General features: G+C 37.6%; 1 protein-coding gene across 14 annotated transcripts in view; it reads right to left on the bottom strand.

Moving 5' to 3' along the window:
- Window positions 1-268: 268 nt before the first annotated feature.
- Window positions 269-22,992, bottom strand: part of tox (thymocyte selection-associated high mobility group box) — a 222,955-nt gene continuing 200,231 nt past the window's right edge. For 13 of the 14 annotated variants that reach the window (XM_073920269.1, XM_073920264.1, XM_073920278.1 and 10 more), the window contains 3 exons: window positions 12,298-12,645; window positions 3,802-3,950; window positions 269-1,818 (listed from right to left, as the gene is read on the bottom strand). In XM_073920269.1, coding sequence (XP_073776370.1) covers window positions 1,782-1,818; window positions 3,802-3,950; window positions 12,298-12,645 — 534 coding nt within the window. In that variant the 3' untranslated portion in view covers window positions 269-1,781. The remainder of the gene's footprint in view (window positions 1,819-3,801; window positions 3,951-12,297; window positions 12,646-22,992) is intronic. The other variant, NM_001256694.1, reaches the window with a different exon arrangement.

The following is a 22,992-nucleotide window of genomic DNA, read 5'->3' as shown; positions in this document are numbered from 1 at the left end:
GAGGCAGGAATGTGCTTTTGACATTGCGAGGTTTATTTACGCTGTGTTCATGGTTGGAAAATGAATTGTTATTATTACACTCTGTATCAACAGCCCTGTGACCCAGTTATGAGATATGAGCGAGGAAGAGAATTAGCGTTCATTATACATAAACTTAAGACTGACCTTTCTCTGCCAGTGGAATTACGAGGTTATAAATGTTTCAGAAAACACTGAATACAAATATTTAGCCCTGAATTCCTGGTAATAAAACACTCGTGACACTCGCTGATTAATTACTGCACAAAAATGCAGGTTTGCCTTTATTTATTTTCAAACACAATAAAAACTAAATAAGAATTATTCACATTGTTGCCTGGATCAATTCTGTCAAAACAAATGAACAGAAAAACATCCCTGGAACTCTAACATAATTACTCAAAAAACACCTACAGTTATTTTTTTTTTCCTTCATAAATAGGCGCAAACAAGTACCATAAAAAGATCTCATATAGACACAGTGTAGAGGAATAGTAAATGATCAGCCATATGCCAGGGTTATACAGCAACTCTCCAATCTGCCACTGTTTCTTCTAATTAACACCATATAAGCATCTGACAGTTTCTTACACATAATTTGGATGACATTAATCAATATGCCAGAAGTGATACAAAAGAAGTATTTTGCGTAATACAAAATAAACTTTTCTTTAGCACTTTCCCTAACAGATCATTTCATGCTACCTCGCTGGTTGATGCCATCAACCTTAAACTTGGGGAAAGAATACGTCTTTAGTCTCTTTTGTCGGTCTAATCAACAGCGACTTGCCAAGAAATGACCCCTCTTGGCTAATTATCCCTTTTCGAGTTTTAAACGAACTGGTGTGGTCCAATTCAAAATCACATTGTTACTAGAAAAAAAAAAGAAGAAGAAGAAGCTGAATTCTTATACTCTAGGAGTAACACAGATTCTATTTACAGCTTGAAACGAGGGCTGTGGGAAACAGCCCATCCGGCCGTTCATAACGTTCCTGTTTTTATACTTACAACAGAACTCTGTTTCTAAGGCAGTTGACTAGAAAAGATCATTACAGAGAGGAAGAATGATACGACGAGAAAGGGCGTAAAGGAGGAGCGGAGCGAGACGCAGGAGTCATATCATTTGCATTCTTTATTTGTGGCTTTTTTTCACATTGCGATTTTTTTTTTCCTCTTTGTACACACACACAAAAAAAGAAGTTCTGTTTTGGTTTTCGTTCCGCCGCTTGTCAGTGAGAGCTTGGAGTCTCCGACACGCAGCGGTAAGTGCTTAGAAACCGATGGATTGACACAACCTTCCTGCAAATTGACCTACGCAATGTCTTAAAAACCATAAGCAATCTCCAATAAAACGCACGTCTACAGGGGGTTTCCATACACGGCCTCTTATTAGGTACGCAACGAGGACGCGGAACAATAGGAGGGTGTTAAAAAGTCAATATCATTAGAGAGGTGATTGCATTTAAACAAATTTTTAGCATATAATTTACATGTTCATGCTTTCGATGATTTAAACTCTATTTTAAAGATCCAAAATGTCTGAATGTCAGAAGCTAGAAGGAGATACAAATTCCAAAGCCACCACGATAGGGTGCACTAAAGTGAGCCATGAGAAAGAAAACATTCAAATGTTGTATAGCTGATGCGTGGATTGAGTCTAGTCTAAAAGAAGGCCTGAACTCTCAGGCCCTGAATAGCTGTACTGGGATGAGGAACTGCCTTGGTCCTGTGAGCGTGAAGGAGCGTGAGGTTGAACATGTGGATCAGGTCAGGTACAGGGCTTTATCCCTCTGCAGAGACCTGTTGGGGAGAGAAATAAAAGTAAGTCAAAATGGCGGTGGCAGAAATTGGCATTAACGAATGCGGCCCAATCCCAAATGGCACCAGCATCATTCACATTAGCAGTGACTTTGTAGCTGCATGTCGCTCTGAGAGGTGACCTGCTGCAAAAGCAGGTCTGTGTAGGTCTACAGCACAGAGAATACAACGGCCTCTGAGCAAGCTGAGAGAGGATCACATGAGCTCTACTGGTGCTCCTATTGGCTGTCACTCAAGAAAGTCGCTCTTCATTTGCATAAAGTTGAAAAATTCTCAACTTTGTCGCATTGCTCGATACGCCCACCTGGTGGCCAACAGTCGCCAATGGTTGCTGATGCTCGCATAGACGGAGGTCGTCGGAAGTCGCTCACTTTCCAATGAAACGAATGATGGCTTGTCTTTTTGCCGCTGCGAGTTGCTCGTAGTGTGAATTAGGCTTTAGGAAAGCTACTATAAAACTAGCTTGATAATCTACAAACTACTTTTCAGGAAAAGTAGATAAGCTAAGAGCAAACTACAGTCAACTTCTATAAAGTCACACTGTAATTGCACTGTAAAGTGCAAGTTGCACTGTAAGCTAGTTACACTTAAGCTACTTTTTAAGCCGTCTATTACAAAAGCATCAATAAATGTTAATTTTAAGTAAAATATTTGCTACTTAAAACAGTGCATAATTAAAAAGTCAAAGCTTAATGTTTTATTATACAATTTTCTACAAAAAAAAAAGTCTACAACAATTGTAGCACTACAATAACAACATAATGAACTTAGATTAAGCACAATGCAGCATTTTCTAAAAAACAAAGTGACATATGGCTCCATTTTGTTAAGAAATTCTATTGTAACGTCACAAGTTACAAGGCTAACTGCCAACTATCAGAATTAGGGCTTAATTTGTAATTTGTGATCTGGCACCCCTGAAATCGGATCCGGCACCTAATTTTTACCGATCCCCCTCCTCAATCGCCTTCCTTCTCTGTCCGCTGTTCACTTTCACTTTCTTCCACAACTTCCCAACCCTCTTCACTTTCATCTGTGACAACCCCCCGCTCTTCACTTTCATCCTTCGTCACCCCTCTTTATCCTTTACCCCGATCTGTTCCAGGAACTTGCAATTCACAAATTAAGCTCTGACTAGAATGGACTGAACATTTGAACTGTTGCTACTAAATAAATAAATGTAAAACCATGAAATGTGTGATTTAACAAGCAGATCATTCAGACCATTGCAGTTTCATGAAATTTAATATAGCTGATGTCAAGCTACTTGACAGAAAAAAGTAGCTAGCTACAGGAAGTTACATTGTATACTAAGGGTGCATTCACACTATGCTATCCAAACCATGCCCAGGCGCGTTTCTCGGTTCACTTGACAAATGTGAGAGCTCCGAATCGGGACCAGGCACGGTTCAGTTGGCCAGCCCTGGCCTGGTTAAAAGAGGTGTGCCAAAGTGTAGTTCGGTTGGGCTTTGGCGCACTACACTTGTAGTGTGAATGCAAAGCATGTCTGAGTGCAAAACTGAAGATGCAACGTCACTTTTAAGGGACTGTTTTAAATGGATTAATTAATTATTCTTATTTTTTAATGAAAGCGAACTGTCAGTTTATTAAAGACGCAAACCCCTAGCAGGGGTCACTGCACCTCAACGACTAAAAATAGTAGTCGCTATGTAGTGTACCCTAAGTAGCTGAGCCACTGTAAAGCTACTTAATATGTAGCTAAGCTACTATTCTTTGTTTGTTTTTTGTAGAAATGCTTCTTAGACTGCTGTTTACAAGTATTGAGCATTGACGATACAAGCGGTCCCAAACAGGGCCCGTACGCGTGCACTCTTTGAAGACAAAACCTGATGAATGGGACACCCTATGGTCTTGTGAATTGAATGAACATGGGCCATTGTACATTGACTGATAGGGGTTGGACTGCCATTTGGGATTGGACCAAAGATTGACCTGTCTGCTCACCCGTTGCCGCAGTAGTCAGGGGACCATTCCAGGCCCTGGGTCGGTCCATTCCTGCAGCCGGTGCGGTAGTCCATTGAGGGGGAGAGACCAGGTCCGGCGGAGGATGTGACATTTACCATGCTCTGATACTCTGCCTGAAGGGGGAAACCCTGAGAAGGAGAACACAATAGCAGATCACATATTAGATCTCGCAGAGCCACAGAGGTGAGAGAAGCTAAATGGAATTGTTATATAATATGTTTGTGCCAGACTAAATTATTTCAGCACAATATTCAAGAAATAGCAAAAAGCTAAATTCAGGCATTTATTTGAGTTCTTCTATGCTGTGTTGATATTTTTAACTATATAAAATGAATGTTCATATTTTTGATGAGCTTTTTTCTGTTCTGAAGCCTGAACTGAAATTCATTCCAAACATTAGAGACGTTTATGATGACATTTTTAATGCTTTCTTATGGTAATCATTACTTCAGTCTTCAGTGTCACATGATCATTTAGAAATCATTAGAACATGCTGATCAGCTGCATTGTGCTGCTTAATACATTTTTATACATGTCTTAACGATGATTTCTGATCAGTTTAATGCATGTTTAGTGTTTAAAGTATTAAGAAAAACATATTTTGGATAGTGATTACACAGAAATAGAAGGTTTTAACACTTTTGAACAGTAAAATGTATCATTTATTATATACAGTACGCATTGGTCATTGATGACATTCTTTATTTAACCAGGTAAAAAAAAAAAACGTTGTGATCAAGATCTCATTTACAAGAGTGACCTGGCCAAGACTTATGAAAAAAATAAAAAAATAAAATAATGATAATAATAATATTAATAATAAAGTAAAGATAATAAAAAAATACAGTTTAGTTATTCAGCTTTACCACATTAAAACATGTTAAAAACACAAAAGTTGAGAAATGGACTGTTGCTGTTTGTTATAAAGGATAGAGCGAAATGATTTAATTGGGATGAGCTCAGACATTTTTAGTTCAGACTGAAGAGTATTCCATGACGAGGGGGGGCAGCATGACTAAAGGCATTTCAGTTTCAACCCGGGGAACAGACAAATGATTAATTTCACTTGAACATAGGGCATATGCCTTCTTACATTCAGAGAAGTCCACCCAGCTTTGGCATACAGTTCACAACGGTGAGTTAGTCTACGACAGCCTGTAACAAACCTCAGAGTGCTATTATGATATACTGACTGTTAGAATGTCATTATTAAAGCTCGCTTTGAATATGATTTTCAAATTTGGGTGATGTGTCCCATTGTGACGGGTTACAGTCTGGATAACTGTCCCTCTTATTTCATTTATTGAATCATATTCGCCTCATGAGGAAACCAGAGCAAAGCACAAAGCAACTCGTCCCGTCTAATTTCAGCAAACATCCTACGCCATCTGAAGTGGACACGATGACAGTGTAAAGCAAGGAGCCTCAAATGAGCATTAATGAGGAACTGCATTCGGCGAGGCTGGTGGGGGTAGAGACGAAAAATAAACCAAGCAGATATTCTAATTTGAAGACTTCTTCTCTGTTCTTAGCCTAAGAAAGACTGCATGTGAAAAGGAAGTTAATCTCAGTGGTACACAAGAGAATCTGCCTGAAAGAGCAAGACAGCAGGTGGCTGCGTTTTTTTCCCCCTCCAGAGATTCTACCTATTCATGAATTGTTCCTCAAATTCTTCTCCTTCATTCGATCACAAAGGCTCCATCTGCCCCTTTGTGTCCCCACACCCCCCCATCCCAACACCGCCCCCCTCCCCCCAGCCCGCCTCGGCTCACCGAAAAAGTTGAACTGGCGTTTTTGTTTGCTCTCCACAAATATGCAAAAATGAACGAGGATTATTACTCCCCTTTGGATTTAAAAACTCTCCCATAAAGGCAGGATCTGCGGAACAGGCTTAAGAACTCCCCAAACGGAGGAGAGAAAAGCCAAGTTTAAGCATTCGTACTCTCCTCCGTGAGATTGACACAGCTATACAAGGAGCCCTGTGGTAATCTAAAATTGGACTTCAGACAAATTCACACTATAATCTGCATGAAAATTAGACACTTTTTTTTTTTTGCCTGACGACAACGATGATCATCCACAGCAATAGTTAATTTTCCTGCCGAGCAGTGATAAAAAAGAAGCACATGAAATTCAATCAAGTAGTTGCTCTTTTAAATACAACGTTTCCCAGAATTCCCAGCAGGCACAGGAAGAGAAACTTACAACAATGGGTTCTTTCATATTCAAATGTGCACGGCAAACTTTCTTCTTTTTTTTTTTTGCAGCAACAGTTTGAATTGGAAATATGTTTTTCGGGTCTCATCAATACATGGCGACGTAATTCAAACAGATCCCTCGGCAAAAGATCAAACCGCTGTCACTGGATAGCATGTCACCTGTTCTCCTGACCACCTGATTCATCTCTCTTTATGAAGCTAATCCCTGTTTACCCCAAGACAATGTGATTCTCCGCCCTCTCCTTCCCTCCAGCAGCAGTCAGTCCTGCCTTCCAGCTGATGCTCATCTCATAAAGAGCTCGCAGACACAAGGGTGCTATTCATTAGGACCTCATTACAACCTCATCTCAATCCCACTGAAGTTCCAGCACAACTCAGGCCTATTAAGACATGAAGTGGATCAACACGTTACTCTTAAAGAGATAGTTCACCCAAAAATTAAAAATGTACCATCCTCAAGTGGTTACAAACATTTACGAGTTTCTTAACTCTGTTGAACACAAAGGAAGATAGTTTGAAGAAAGCTAAAAACCTGTAACCATTGGCCGTAGGAAGAACAAATACTATGGAAGTCAATGGCTACAGGTTTCCAGTGTTTTTCAAAATATCTTCTTCATTCATTCATTTTCTTTTCAGCTTAGTCACTTGATTAATCAGGGGTTGCCACAGCGGAATGAACCGCCAACTTATCAAGCAAATTTTTTACGCAGCGGAGGCCCTTCCAGCCGCAACCCAACACTGGGAAACATCCATACACACTCTCACACATTCACTATTGCCAATTTGGCCTATTCATTCACCTATACTGCATGTCTTTGGACTGTGGGGGAAACCGGATCACCCAGAGCAAAACCCAAGTGAACATGAGGAGAACAAGCAAACTCCACACAGAAATGCCACACTGACCCAGCTGAGACTCAAGTTTTTTTGCTGTAAAAAAGTCATGCTACCCAAGGTTTAAAACCAGCGAAGGTGAAACAGAATTTTAATTTTTAACTTTTATTTAGCGTTATACTCTGTCTCTCAGTATTTTTTCATACACCTATTTTTAAGCACATTTTCAACTATGGCATGAAAAAATCTTGAAGAAAATACCAAGATGTGCATACATTCCGCAAGTGCCCATACAAAATAGATCCACACAAATGAGTAGGACAAACTTTTTAAAAGATAAGAAAAAGTAAGCATAAACTACAATGGAAACACATTTACTAAATAAATTCCAGCAGAAACATTAAAAAAAGCAACCCAGGTTCTCTGGAAAATGGGCCTCGGGCTACATCTTCACAAGGCATAAATTACATTGCTCCATTTACATTTATTTGCACGTTTTAGATGACAAATCCAGTAGAGGGCTTTGATTACATTATGAATCTGAATTACATTACCTAGGAAGTGTTTCGTTATATGATTCAGAGACACAATCTTGCACACATTGATTAGATGGTGAGACCTTTTAGATCACCTGGTTTTACCTTTATTTTACATTCATTTGACTTCTTTTTTGAAACAATGCTTTACAGGACTCAAACTAGGGCTGGGCAATATGGCAAAAATGCAATCTCAATAATTATTTTCTATATTTCACAATAACAACATATAGTTTGATATAAGTAGTTAATGCTTCCAGTTTAAAAAGAGTAAACAAACCATGAAGGTAGATACTGCTGATGCGAAAGTGAACAGCTAGCGGGAAAGTGAAACGAGCACGCTAAACAATACTGAGTGATGCAGCATGACTTATTTTTGGCAGATAATTTCAACCAAAATTTCAGTGAATCTCTAATATTAGAGAGGGTGCTCGCTGCAGAGCCATTTGAGGAGAGCTGAGCTCCAGCGAGGGGGAGCATGAGCTGTCGCTCCTCCTCCTGTAAGCTGTTTTAATGCGTACACCAACCCCACCCCTAACCCTACCCCCAGTGACATCACGCGTAGAAGAAGTGCAAAAAAGGTGGAGCTCAAGCTTAAGCTCCCCCCCGCTGGAGCTCAGCTCTCCTCAAATGGCTCTGCAGCGAGCACCACTTGTAATATTAACACAATTGTAGACACCTGTTGTTGCATATTTCTGCTGTGTGATTGGCTCTTAGAATCAATATTGAGTAAAAATGTCCAGAAGCTAATAATCGTTATCAACATAAATTGTATTGCGATATGATATCGGCCTAGCCCTAAAGCCTCCTTTCCACTGCACACGACAAACCGGAACAAAACAAAACAAACTAACAAAAACACTTCTGTTTATAAATGTAAGAAATATAGTAATAAAAATAGAACTTTTTAATGTTGTCTCCACATTCCCTCCAATATTTTCAGCGGTCTATGAGTTTCCGATATTTATTCATTCATTCATTCAACCACTGTGAACGCACAGAGAATAATGGCTCTTGCTTTTGCACTCCTTTATTTCGGACATTGCAAGAACAGCTTCTCTCCCATGGTGCACGTCAGAACTGAAAATACTGTGCGACTGCCACAAGGGGGCGTATTCCGACAGTCATGTCCAAATGTTGTGTGCAGTGGAAAGGCGGCTTAACTTAAACCTGAGCGTTCTGTACAACACTGTACAAACTGAGCTACTGATCTGATCATTCCAGAAAAGTTGCACACATGGACACAGAATAGTGAGGTGATTGTAATTGATTACAAATTATAATTAATGTCAATACTATGGCTCTTTAAAGACCATTAGTGTGAAAAGGAACAAACATTGTTGGTATAATACTATGCCACAGCAATCATTTTATCTATAAATGCAGTCAACTGTACAATATTTTGAAGTACGTTTTTGTGTTTTCCACAAAAATGTAGGCTAAAGTACATATTTCCAACCTTCATTCATTCATTAATTGTCCTTCGGTTTAGTCCCTTTATCAATCTTATCCAGCGTATGTTTTACACAGCAAATTCTGTTCCTGCAAACCAGTAGGAAATATCCATACACGCTCACACACACACTCATACACTACGGCCAATTTAGTTAATTCAGTTCACATATACTGCATGTCTTTCGACTGTAGGGGAAATTTAGAGCACCCGGAGGGAGCCCACGCCAACACGGGGAGAACATGCAAACTCCACACAGAAATGCCAATTGACTCAGCTGAGACTCAAACCAGCGACCTAGCATAACATTTTATAATGTAAATGGGCAAAAAGGGACGCCATTAATGGACAAAGCAGTGGACAGCCCACATCTGCAATGCTGATTTGGTTATTCTATAATCCCTTAGCTCCATTATCAAAGTGGTTTGGTATTATTACCTCCACAACAGTCTTGAGTGGCTGCGTTTAAAAAAATGGCTGTTTATTGCGTTTTGTCTTCACCTTCAGAGGCACAAGTAGTTTATTATATAAGAAAAAGGCCCAGCGTGACTTCTCCTTCTGTGGCTAATTCTTCTTTTTTGATATTTGATGCCAGTTTATGCCTTACATTATCCATGCTAATATTGATGCTAACTTTAGACTTTGTGTTTAATGTTTTATGTGATATTAATTTTTTTTTTTACATAAGTTTAATTTGCATCTTTGGATGGAAACATAGCTAGTGAGTGTATGGAGACTCACGCTTCAAACCTTTTTGTAACAGCCGCTGCTTGAGATCTTTATAAGAGGAACGAGGGTTTAATTAGCGCTGATGCTAATAATGAGGATGAGTGTTTAACATGGCACTGCAGTTGAAACTCCCTCTACCTCCTCACGTGGTGAAGCAGGAGAGGCAATAAACATGGTGGATGTGATATCAAAAGAGGTCGTTTTCTCTTTTAATTAGATTTTTTTTTCTTGGTTTGTGTGTGAACGGGTTTATTTGCTTTCTTTGCTTTTCTGTTGTCTGCGTCCTCAAAAAACAGCTTTCTCCTCCTATACACTTTAGCAGAGAACTAATTTCATTTCCTTCGGCCCAGTCTGAAAAACTGTTTTCATCAGATAGCTGAGGCGTTTTGTCTTCCACACTGATGTATTCATCAATCTCAATGTGAGATTTTTTTTTTTTTGGTGCAACCTTAAGTCACATCCAAATCCTAATGCATCTGTTTATTACAGAGAGAAAATTGAAAATCTGTCTGTGTGATATGCTGGGATTTTTTTTGCACGGTGTGGACATAAAACAAGCTGGCAGATATTAATGGTTCCTCTCTTGACCTCATTCGCTGGCGCGAGAGATAGGCTGAAGGGGCCGGAAATGATGAAAAATGAAACGGTGCAACATCTGCTGCATAAACAGCACTTCTTTTACTCTCACATTCATACACACATATATGTATTTATATATGCATCTATATATATATATATATATATATATATATATATATATATATATATATATATATATATATATATATATATATATATATAGAATAGATTTGAGAAATATCAGACAAGGTGGGTTATGAGTATAAGAGATTAGCACACAAGCAATACTTGTGTGAAATTGGCCTGACCTAATGTGTCTCTCTGGATTAAACTCAATGTAAACTAAAGCTCACAAACTATTTTGCTGCCAGAATATTTTATGTTAAAAGAAAAAATTTATTACAATCAACTTGATTTTATTGATTTAGAACTGACTAAATGGTCAAATTGCCGAAAGGACGAATTGTTTACATTTAATTTCTATATAAATATAAATATAAATTGAACTTTGTTTGAAAACAGTAATTTATTCAAGTCTTTCGATGCACACCAACAAACATATTTATCTTAAATGTATTTTGGGCGAGGCAGTGGCGCAGTGGGTAGCACGTTCGCCTAACAGCAAAAAGGTCGCTGGGTAGCTGGTTCGAACCTCGGCTCAGTTGGCGTTTCTGTGTGGAGTTTGCTGGTTTCCTCCGGGTGCTCCGGTTTCCCCCACAGTCCAAAGACATGTGGTACAGGTGAATTGGGTTGGCTAAATTGTCCGTAGTGTATAAGAGTGTGTGTGTGGATGTTTCCCAGAGATGGGTTGCGGCTGGAAGGGTATCCGCTGCGTAAAAAACTTGCTGGATAAGTTGGCGGTTCATTCCGCTGTGGCGACCTCGGATTAATAAAGGGACTAAGCCGACAAGAAAATAAATGAATGAAAGAATAAATGTATTTTGGCGCTATGGTAATCAATCAATCAACCACTCAATCAACTACTCAATCAATCAATCAAAACACCCATTTACTTTTTAAAGTCTGTGTAATTAATTACTTTCTTTCTTTCTTTCTTTCTTTCTTTCTTTCTTTCTTTCTTTCTTTCTTTCTTTCTGTCTTTCTTTCTTTCTTTCTTTCTTTAAACTAAAATAATAATTGATAACACTTTACAATAAAGCTGCTATTATTAATGCTAGTTAAAGTATTTATCAAACGAAACAAACAATGAACAAATACATTTATTACAATATTTGCTCATCTTTGATAATGCTAGTTAATGGAAATAAGATCTTTTATTGTTAGTTCATGTCAAGTCAGTGCAATAATTAATATAAAAAAGCACGTTGAACTAAAATTTATGAAAGCTGTACAAATATTGTTCATTATAAGTTTACATAAAGCATACATTGAAATATCAAATATTCACCTAAAAGAAAAAACTAAAAGTAATACAAATAAATATAAACGAGTAAATATAAAAAGTGTTTTTCTGTTTGTTTTTGGACTTTTTGTTTTTGATGAATAGCTCAATCAATGTTCCAAAGAAAAGCTTTTTTTTTTAAAAAAAATCAATGAATCTAACATATTAAACATCTTTAATGTCACTTTTAAACAATTTATTATAAATAATGTGATGGATATTTTAAAAAACTTTAATTTAATGCCACTTTTGATCATTTAAAGCACCTTTCAGTTGAGGTGTTAATATATATTTTTTACAGTTCTTAAATACTCTCCCAAGTATTCAGTTTAATGAATGTCCTAAGAAAGCCATATATAAAAGATTTGCAATACTTAATTTAATTTTTAATTAATTTAATGCACCCTTTAATAGATTTATTGATTAGTTTTTGAATGCTTTAAATACACTCTTCTCAAACACTTTATTTATTTATTTATTATATACTTTTTTACCTTTTTGATAAATAGTTTAATGAATATTCTAAAAAGACGCACTTTTATACATATACATATAAATATATTTAAAAATTATTTTTGATTAATTTAATGCAATCTTAAATAGAAGTATTACGTTTTATTATCTTAAATACACACTCCTCTCAAACATTTGATTAGTACTCAAACATCTGTAGTCCTGAATAAATGAAGACAGAACTGCATCAGGATGAGCGTTATATCTAACCTGGGCCATGGATGGCGAGTGCAGGGCCAATGTGTGGCTGCCGATCTGCTGCTGCTGCTGCTGGTGGTGGAGACTGAGGTGCTGGTGTAACGGTGGGCTGATCTGCAGTGGTGGAGGAGACGATCCAGTCATGCTGCTCATGCTCACTGCTCCAGGCCGGGATGCTCCACCTCGGGACAAGCCTGGCTGCATTGGGGGCAGATGGGAACTGAGTCCTGGCTGCTGGTGGTAGGGAGGAGCCATGTAGAGACCTGGATGAGTCTGGCCTGCTCCGGAGAACACTGGTGGCTTGGGCCCAAGCATCTGAGAGGCTTGGGACGCCTTCACATCACCCGGGTCATTATAGCTCTGGAGGATTTAAAATAAAGGTTAAAGAGGCTTTTCATTGGCATTTAAGAAAAATAGTTGAATTTAAAGGAGCAAACTTGATATGGCTGATTATGAGATATTTTTGACCATGTGTATCATTTTCTTTTGATATAGCTAAATAATATCATTTAGTTTTTATGAATGCTGTTTACATCTATTGAAAATATACAATACACACACACAACCACACAAATATATATATATATATATTTATATATTTATATATATATATATATATATATATATATATATATATATATATATATATATATATATATATATATGTATATATATATACATTATATGTATAAATCCTTTGAAAATATCATGCAAAAGTGTAATTATTTTAATTAAAAAACATTTATGTAAAAAAATAAGTATATAAAAACATTTATGATAAAATATAAATGCATGTTTTAATATTGAATATACATCTATATTCCATTCAATATACAGTTGAAGTCCAAAGTATTAGCCCCCCTTTGATTTTTTTAAAAAAACTTTTTAAAAATATTTCCCAAATGATGTTTAACAGAGCAAGGATTTTTTTTTTCTTCAAGAGAAAGTCTTATTTGTTTTATTATGGTGGCTTGAAAAGCCAACATACTGTTATCTCACTTAAACTTATTATTATTAGGCTGGCTTGTCAAAGCCAACCTACTGTTATGCTATTTAAACTTATTATTATTATTTTTATTTATTATTCTTCTTCTGAGACTAAAATTCAAAATCTATCTGCTCCTTGAACTTTCAAACTATTACCACCAAACTCACACCAGACCTCCAAACTGGTCTGACTCTTTATGCTATATCTTTTCCGACTGATCCGACTTTCGGTTTTCCGAAAAACGTCCCGGGACTGTCGGAAAAATCCCATAGACTTAACATTGGATCAAACTTTGTGACCTCATAACTCTGCGTCAGACTGTTGCACAGACTTCTAACTGGGCTCATTTAACTCAGACTATCAAACTGCCAATGACTGATCACCTTTAAACTTTCTAGCCACGCCCTAGCAACCACTTTTGGACCCTAGTAACTGTCCCATAGACTTCCATTCAATAGACTCTCATTGACTTAACATGGGATCAAACTTTGTGAGCTCATAACTCTGAATCAGACTGTTCTACAGACTAATGGCTGAGCTCATTTAACTCCGACTACCAAAATGCCAATAACTGATGAGCTTTTAACTTTCTAGCCACTCCCCTAACTACCACATACTGCACCCTAGCAACTGTCCCGTAGACTTCCATTCAAAAGACTCTCATTGACTTAACATGGGATCAAACTTTGTTAGCTCATAACTCTACATCAGACTGTCATACAGACTAATGGCTGAGCTCATTTAACTCAGACTACCAAACTGCCAATAACTGATGAGCTTTTAACTTTCTAGCCACACCCCTAACTACCACATACTGCACCCTAGCAACTGTCCCGTAGACTTCCATTACAAAAAACTCTCATTGACTTAACATGGGATCAAACTTTGTGAGCTCATAACTCTGCATCAGACTGTCATAGAGACTAATGGCTGAGCTCATTTAACTCAATCTAGCCAGCAGCCAATCACTGATGGCCTTTTAACTTTCTAGCCACACCCCTAACTACCACATACTGCACCCTAGCAACTGTCCTATAGAATGTAATTAGCTGTGCTATCAAATGCTTATAATTCTAACATGCTAATGACATGCCAATCATGCTAGCAACATGCTACTCATATGCTAATCATGCTAATGACATGCTAACTCATACTGGAAACATGCTAATGACATGCTAATTTGTACAAGAATCATGCTAGTAACATGCTAATTCATACTAGACTCATGTTAATAACTGGCCTACATGCATATCTTTGCTCAGCAGTGTCCTATTGACTTGGGGGATGGCTCATCTGACTCAGACAACCAATGAGCATCTCAATATGATAATGAAGCTCACAAGCCACGCCCCCAAATTGATTCCATAGACTTCCATTAAAATAGGCCAAGATGCATATCTTTGCATAGCAGTGTCATAGAGACATGGGGGTTGGTTCATTTGACTTAGACAGCCAACCACATTCAAGTGCACTCTGTAACCTCGCCCATAGCAACAAAACAGAGTACCCTAGCAACCATTCATCAACAGCTATATCTCAGCATCAGAACATCGTAGAGACTTGGAGATTGGCTCGTTTGACTCATGCTAGCAATTGGAACTTCCTAAATGCTACACATGCTAGCAGTGATTAGCTACATGCTAATATTGACTAGCCAAGTACTGTAACTTGCTAGAAATGCTTACTAAGTATAAATGTTTTATCAAGCATGTATGTAAGGCTTGCCTAGTAACCAACCAGGGTACCCTAGCAACTGCCTAGCAACCACCCAAATTACCCTAGCAACCGCCTAGCAACCACCTAGCAACGGCCTAGTAATGCCTTAGTAAGGGCCTAGCGACCACTCAGGACACCCTAGCAACGGCCTAGCAACGCCTTAGCAACCACTCAGAATACCCTAGCAACCACATAGCAACACCTTAGCAACCACCTAGCAACCACTTGGGACACCTTATCAACCGCCTAGCAACACCTTAGCAACCACCTAGCAACCAGTCAGAACACCCTAGCAACCGCCTAGCAACGCCTTAGCAACCACCAAGCAACCACTCAGGACACCCTAGCAACCACCTAGCAACACCTTAGCAACCACCTAGCAACCACTCAGGACACCCTAGCAACCGCCTAGCAACGCCTTAGCAACCACTCAGAACACCCTAGCAACCACCTAGCAACACCTTAGCAACCACCTAGCAACCACTTAGGACTCCTTAGCAACCACCTAGCAACACCTTAGCAACCACCTAGCAACCACTCAGAACACCCTAGCAACCACCTAACAACACCTTAGCAACAACCTAGCAACCACTTAGAACACCCTAGCAACCGCCTAGCAAGACCTTAGCAACCACCTAGCAACCAATCAGAGCACCCTAGCAACTGCCTAGCAACAACCTAGCAACCACTCAGAACACCATAGCAACCACCTAGCAACACTCTAGCAACATCTTAGCAGCCACCTAGCAACCACTCAGGACACCCTAGCAACTGCCTAGCAACGACTTAGCAACCACTCAGAATACCCTAGCAACCACCTAAGCATGCTATGTGACATGCTAATTCATACTAGAATCATGCTAGTAACATGCTAATTCATACTACAATCATGCTAATAACATGCTAATTCATACTAGAATCATGCTAATAACATGCTAATTCATACTAGAATCATGCTAGTAACATGCTAATGCATGCTAGAATCATGCTAATAACAGGCTAATTCAAGCTAGATTCATGCTAATTCATACTATAATCATGCTAATAACATGCTAATTCATGCTAGAATCATGCGAGTAACATGCTAATTCATGCTAGAATCATTCTAGTAACATGCTAATTCATACTAGAATCATGCTAATTCATGCTAGAATCATGCTAATAACCTGCTAATTCATACTAGAACCATGCTAGTAACAGGCTAATTAGGCTGGCTTGTGTAGCAAGCCAGACTACTGTTATCCTATTAAACTTATTATTATTTTTATTATTAATATTATTATTCTTCTTCTGAGACTAAAAATTAAACTCTATCTCCACCTAGACCTTTCAAGCTATGACCATCAAACTCGGGTCAGACCTCCGAACTATTCTAACTCGAGTTGCTATATCCTTTCCGACTGATCCGACTTTCGGTTTCCCGAAAAACGTCCCGGGACCGTCGGAAAAATCCCATAGACGTAACATTGGGTCAAACTTTGTGACCTCATAACTCCGCATCAGAATGTCACACAGACTTCTAACTGGGCTCATTTAACTCAGACTATCAAACTGCCAATGACTGATCACCTTTAAACTTTCTGGCCACGCCCTAGCAACCACTTTTGGACCCTAGAAACCGTCCCATAGACTTCCATTGCAAAAGACTCTCATTGACTTAACATGGGATCAAACTTTGTGAGCTCATAACTCTGCATCAGACTGTCCTACAGACTAATGATTGATCTCATTTAACTCAGTCTAGCCAGCAGCCAATCACTGATGGCCTTTTAACTTTCTAGCCACACCCTAACAACCAGATACTGCACCCTAGCAACTGTCCCATAGACTGCCATTAAAGAGGTTCAGACTGATATTGCCATGCTGCAGTGTGATAGAGACATGGGGGTTGTGTTTAACTGTTCATACTGGCAAGAAGCTTTGATACATCATCAGTCTAAGCTGTCAATCAACTCCATAGCAACAAAACAGATTTACCTAGCAACGATATGGCACCAGCTATATCTCAGCATCAGAACATCGTAGTGAGGCGGGGGTTGGCTTGTTTGACTCATGCTCGCACACCATCTATCTATCTATCTATCTATCTATCTATCTATCTATCTATCTATCTATCTATCTATCTATCTATCTATCTATCTATCTATCTATCTATCTATTTACCTTTATCTATCTACATCTATCTATCTATCTATCTGTCTATCTGTCTGTCTGTCTGTCTGTCTGTCTCTATCTATCATTTATCTATCTATCTATCTATCTATCTATCTATCTATCTATCTATCTATCTATCTATCTATCTATCTATCTATCTATCTATCTATCTATCAAACTATCTATCTATCTATCTATCTATCTATCTATCTATCTATCTATCTATCTATCTATCTATCTATCTATCTATCTAGCCTACTATCTATCTATCTATCTATCTATCTATCTATCTATCTATCTATCTATCTATCTATCTATCTATCTATCTATCTATCTACCTCTACCTATCTATCTATCTATCTATCTATCTATCTATCTATCTATCTATCCATCATGCTAACAACATGCTAATTCATGCTAGAATCATGCTAGTTACATGCTAAATCATGCTAGAATCATGCTAGTCACATGCTAATTCATGCTAGAATCATGCTAGTCACATGCTAATTCATGCTAGAATCATGCTAGTCACATGCTAATTCATGCTAGAATCATGCTAACAACATGCTAATTCATGCTAGAATCATGCTAATTTATGCTAAAATCATGCTAGTAACATGCTAATCCATGCTAGAATCATGCTAACAACATGCTAATTCATGCTAGATTCATGCTAGTAGCATGCTAGTTCATGCTAGAATCATGCTAGTATCATGCTAATTCATGCTAGAATCATGCTAACAACATGCTTATTCATGCTAGAATCATGCTAGTTACATGCTAAATCATGCTAGAATCATGCTAGTCACATGCTAATTCATGCTAGAATCATGCTAGTCACATGCTAATTCATGCTAGAATCATGCTAGTCACATGCTAATTCATGCTAGAATCATGCTAACAACATGCTAATTCATGCTAGAATCATGCTAATTCATGCTAGAATCATGCTAACAACATGCTAATTCATGCTAGAATCATGCTAACAACATGCTAATTCATGCTAGAATCATGCTAGCAACATGCTAATTCATGCTAGAATCATGCTAGTAACATGCTAATTCATGCTAGAATCATGCTAACAGCATGCTTATTTATGCTAGAATCATGCTAACAACATGCTAATTCATGTTAGAATCATGCTAACAACATGTTAATTCCTGCTAGAATCATGCTAGTCAAATGCTACTTCATGCTAAGATCATGCTAACAACATGCTAATTCATGCTAGAATCATGCTAGTAACATGCTAATTCATGTTAGAATTATGCTAACAACATGCTAATTCATGCTAGAATCATGCTAGTAACATGCTAATTCATGCTAGAAGCATGCTAACAACATGCTAATTTATGCTAGAATCATGCTAGTAGCATGCTATTTCATGCTAGAATCTTGCTAGTAACATGCTAAATCATGCTAGAATCATGCTAACAACATGCTAATTAATGCTAGAATCATGCTAACAACATGCTAATTCATGCTAGAATTGTGCTAATTCATGCTAAAATCATGCTAGTAACATGCTAATTCATGTTAAAATCATGCTAGTAACATGCTAATTCATGCTAGAATCGTGCTAACAACATGCTAATTCATGTTAAAATCATGCTAACAACATGCTAATTAATGCTAAAATCATGCTAGTAACATGCTAATTCATGCTAAAATCATGCTAACAACATGCTAATTCATGCTAAAATCATGCTAGTAACATGCTAATTCATGCTAGAATCATGCTAACAACATGCTATTTCACGTTAAAATCATGGTAATAACATGCTAATCTATCTATCTATCTATCTATCTATCTATCTATCTATCTATCTATCTATCTATCTATCTATCTATCTATCTATCTATCTTTTCATACTTTTTAAAACTGTTTAAACTAAATAAACTATCACCGTCAGGCTTTCACAAGCCAGCCTCAAAGTTTGTTCTCAAACTTTAAGAATCTAGTTCATACTAGAATCATGCTAGTAACATGCTAATGCATGCTAGAATCATGCTAGTAACATGCTAATTCATGCTAGAATCATACTAGTAACATGCTAATTAGGCTGGCTTGTGTAGCAAGCCAGACTACTGTTATCCTATTAAACTTAATATTATTATTATTCTTCTTCTGAGACTAAAAATTAAACTCTATCTCGTCCTAGGCCTTTCAAGCTATGACCATCAAACTCGGGTCAGACCTCCGAACTATTCTGACTCGAGTTGCTATATCTTTTCCGACTGATCCGACTTTCGGTTTTCCGAAAAACGTCCCGGGACCGTCGAAAAAATCCCATAGACGTAACATTGGATCAAACTTTGTGACCTCATAACTCCGCATCAGAATGTCACACAGACTTCTAACTGGGCTCATTTAACTCAGACTATCAAACTGCCAATGACTGATCACCTTTAAACTTTCTGGCCACGCCCTAGCAACCACTTTTGGACCCTAGAAACCGTCCCATAGACTTCCATTGCAAAAGACTCTCATTGACTTTACATTGGATCAAACTTTGTGAGCTCATAACTCTGCATCAAACTGTCCTACAGACTAATGGCTGAGCTCATTTAACTCAGTCTAGCCAGCAGCCAATCACTGATGGCCTTTAAACTTTCTAGCCACACCCTAACAACCAGATACTGCACCCTAGCAACTGTCCCATAGACTGCCATTAAAGAGGTTTAGACTGATATTGTCATGCTGCAGTGTGATAGAGACATGGGGGTTGTTTTGAACTGTTCATACTGGCAAGAAGCTTTGATACATCATCAGTCTAAGCTGTCAATCAACTCCATAGCAACAAAACAGACTAACCTAGCAACGATATAACACCAGCTATATCTCAGCATCAGAACATCGTAGAGAGGCGGGGGTTTGACTCATGCTCGCACACTATCTATCTATCTATCTATCTATCTATCTATCTATCTATCTATCTATCTATCTATCTATCTATCTATCTATCTATCTATCTATCTATCTATCTATCTACCTATCTATCTATAAACTGTTTTTATCTATCTATCTATCTTTCTATCTATCTATCTATCTATCTATCTATCTATCTATCTATCTATCTATCTATCTATCTATCTATCTATCTATCTATCTATCTATCTATCTATCAATCTATCAATCTATCTACCTCTATCTATCTATCTATCTATCTTTCTATCTATCTATCTATCTATCTATCTATCTATCTATCTATCTATCTATCTATCTATCTATCTATCTATCTATCTATCTATCGATCTATCTATCTATCTATCTATCTATCTATCTATCTATAAACTGTTTTTCTCTATCCATCTATCTATCTATCTATCTATCTATCTATCTATCTATCTATCTATCTATCTATCTATCTATCTATCTATCTATCTATCATCTATCTATCTATCTATCTATCTATCTATCTATCTATCTATCTATCATGCTAACAACATGCTAATTCATGCTAGAATCATGCTAGTTACATGCTAATTCATGCTAGAATCATGAAAGTCACATGCTAATTAATGCTAGAATTATGCTAGTTACATGGTAATTCATGCTAGAATCATGCTAGTCACATGCTAATTCATGCTAGAATCATGCTAACAACATGCTAATTTATGCTAGTAACATGCTAATTCATGCTAGAATCATGCTAAAAACATGCTAATTCATGCTAGTAACATGCTAACTCATGCTAGAATCATGCTAGTCACATGCTAATTCATGCTAGAATAATGCTAACAACATGCTAATTCATGCTAAAATCATGCTAGTCACATGCTAATTCATGCTAAAATCATGCTAGTAACATGCTGATTCATGCTAGAATTATGCTAGTAATATGCTAATTCATGCTAGAATCATGCTAGAATCATGCTAGGCACATGCTAATTCATGCTAGAATCATGCTAGAATCATGCTACTACATGCTAGAATCATGCTAGTCACATGCTAATTCATGCTAGAATCATGCTAACAACATGCTAATTCATGCTAGTAACATGCTAACTCATGTTAGAATCATGCTAGTCACATGCTTATTCATGCTAGAATCATGCTAACAACATGCTAATTCATGCTAGAATCATGCTAGTCACATGCTAATTCATGCTAGAATCTTGCTAGTCACATGCTAATTCATGCTAGAATCATGCTAGTCACATGCCAATTCATGCTAGAATCATGCTAACAACATGCTATATTATGTTAGAATTGTGCTAGTAACATGCTAATTCATGCTAAAATCATGCTAGTAACATGCTAATTCATGCTAGAATCACGCTAACAACATGCTAATTCATGCTAGAATCGTGCTAGTAACATGCTAATTCATGCTAGAATCATGCTAACAACATGCTAATTCATGCTAGAATCATGCTAGTAACATATTTCATGCTAGAATCATGCTAGTTACATGCCAATTCATGCTAAAATCATGCTAACAACATGTTAATTCATGCTAGAATCGTGCTAGTAACATGCTAATTCATGCTAAAATCATGCTAACAACATGGTATTTCACGCTAGAATCATGCTGATAACATGCTCATCTATCTATCTATCTATCTATCTATCTATCTATCTATCTATCTATCTATCTATCTATCTATCTATCTATCTATCTATCTATCTATCTATCTATCTTTTCATACTTTTAAAAACTGTTTAAACTAAATAAACTATTACCGTCAGGCTTTCACAAGCCAGCCTCAAAGTTTGTTCTCAAACTTTAAGAATCTAGTTCATGCTAGAATCATGCTAGTAACATGCTAATTCATGCTAGAATCATTCTAGTAGCATGCTAATTCATACTAGAATCATGCTAGTGACATGCTAATTTATTCTAGAATCATGCTAGTAACATGCTAATTCATGCTAGAAGCATGCTAATAACATGCTAATTTATACTAGAATCATGCTAATAAAATGCTAATTTGTACTACATCCCATGCTAATAACATGCTAATCCATGGTGGTATCATGCTAATTCATGCTAGAATAATGCTAATAACATGCTACTTATACTTTTTCAAACTGTTTTTAAACTAAATAAACTATTACCAACAGGCTTTGTCAAGCCAGCCTCAAAGTTTGTCTCGACGAACTTTACTGTCTAGTTCTGCTTCTTCTTCTTCTTTCTTCTGAGACTAATTTTAAAGTCTATCTCCTCCTAACCCTTTCAAGCTTCATACCTCAAACTTTCGTCAAACCTTCAAACTGGTCTGACTCGGGTTGCTATATCTTTTCCGACTGATCCGAGTTTCGGTTTTCCGAAAAACGACCCGGAAAATTCCCAAAATTCCCATTGACTTAACATTGGGTCAAACTTTGTGACCTCATAACTCTGCATCAGACTGTCCTACAGACTTCTAACTGGGCTCATTTAACTCAGTCTAGCCAGCAGCCAATAACTGATGACCTTTAAACTTACTAGCCACTCCCTAGCAACCACTTTTGGCACCCTAGCAACTGTCCCATAGACTTCCATTGTAAAAGACTGCCATTGACTTAACATTGAGTCAACCTTTGTGAGCTCATAACTCTGCATCAGACTGTCCTACAGACTAGAGTCAGGCCTCATTTAACTCAGTCTAGTCAGCAGCCAATCACTGATGACCTTTAGACTTACTAGCCACTCCCTAGCAACCACTTATGGCACCCTAGCAACTGTCCCGTAGACTTCCATTCAAAAGACTCTCATTGACTTAACATGGGATCAAACTTTGTGAGCTCATAACTCTGCATCAGACTGTCATACAGACTAATGGCTGAGCTCATTTAACTCAGACTACCAAACTGCCAATAACTGATGAGTTTTTAACTTTCTAGCCACACCCCTAACTACCAC

The sequence above is a fragment of the Danio rerio genome, chromosome 2 (genome assembly GCF_049306965.1).
Source record: "Danio rerio strain Tuebingen ecotype United States chromosome 2, GRCz12tu, whole genome shotgun sequence".
NCBI lineage: Eukaryota > Metazoa > Chordata > Actinopteri > Cypriniformes > Danionidae > Danio > Danio rerio.
The sequence above is the reverse complement of the archived record's forward strand: the minus strand, read 5'-3'. Positions and strand labels throughout refer to the sequence as shown.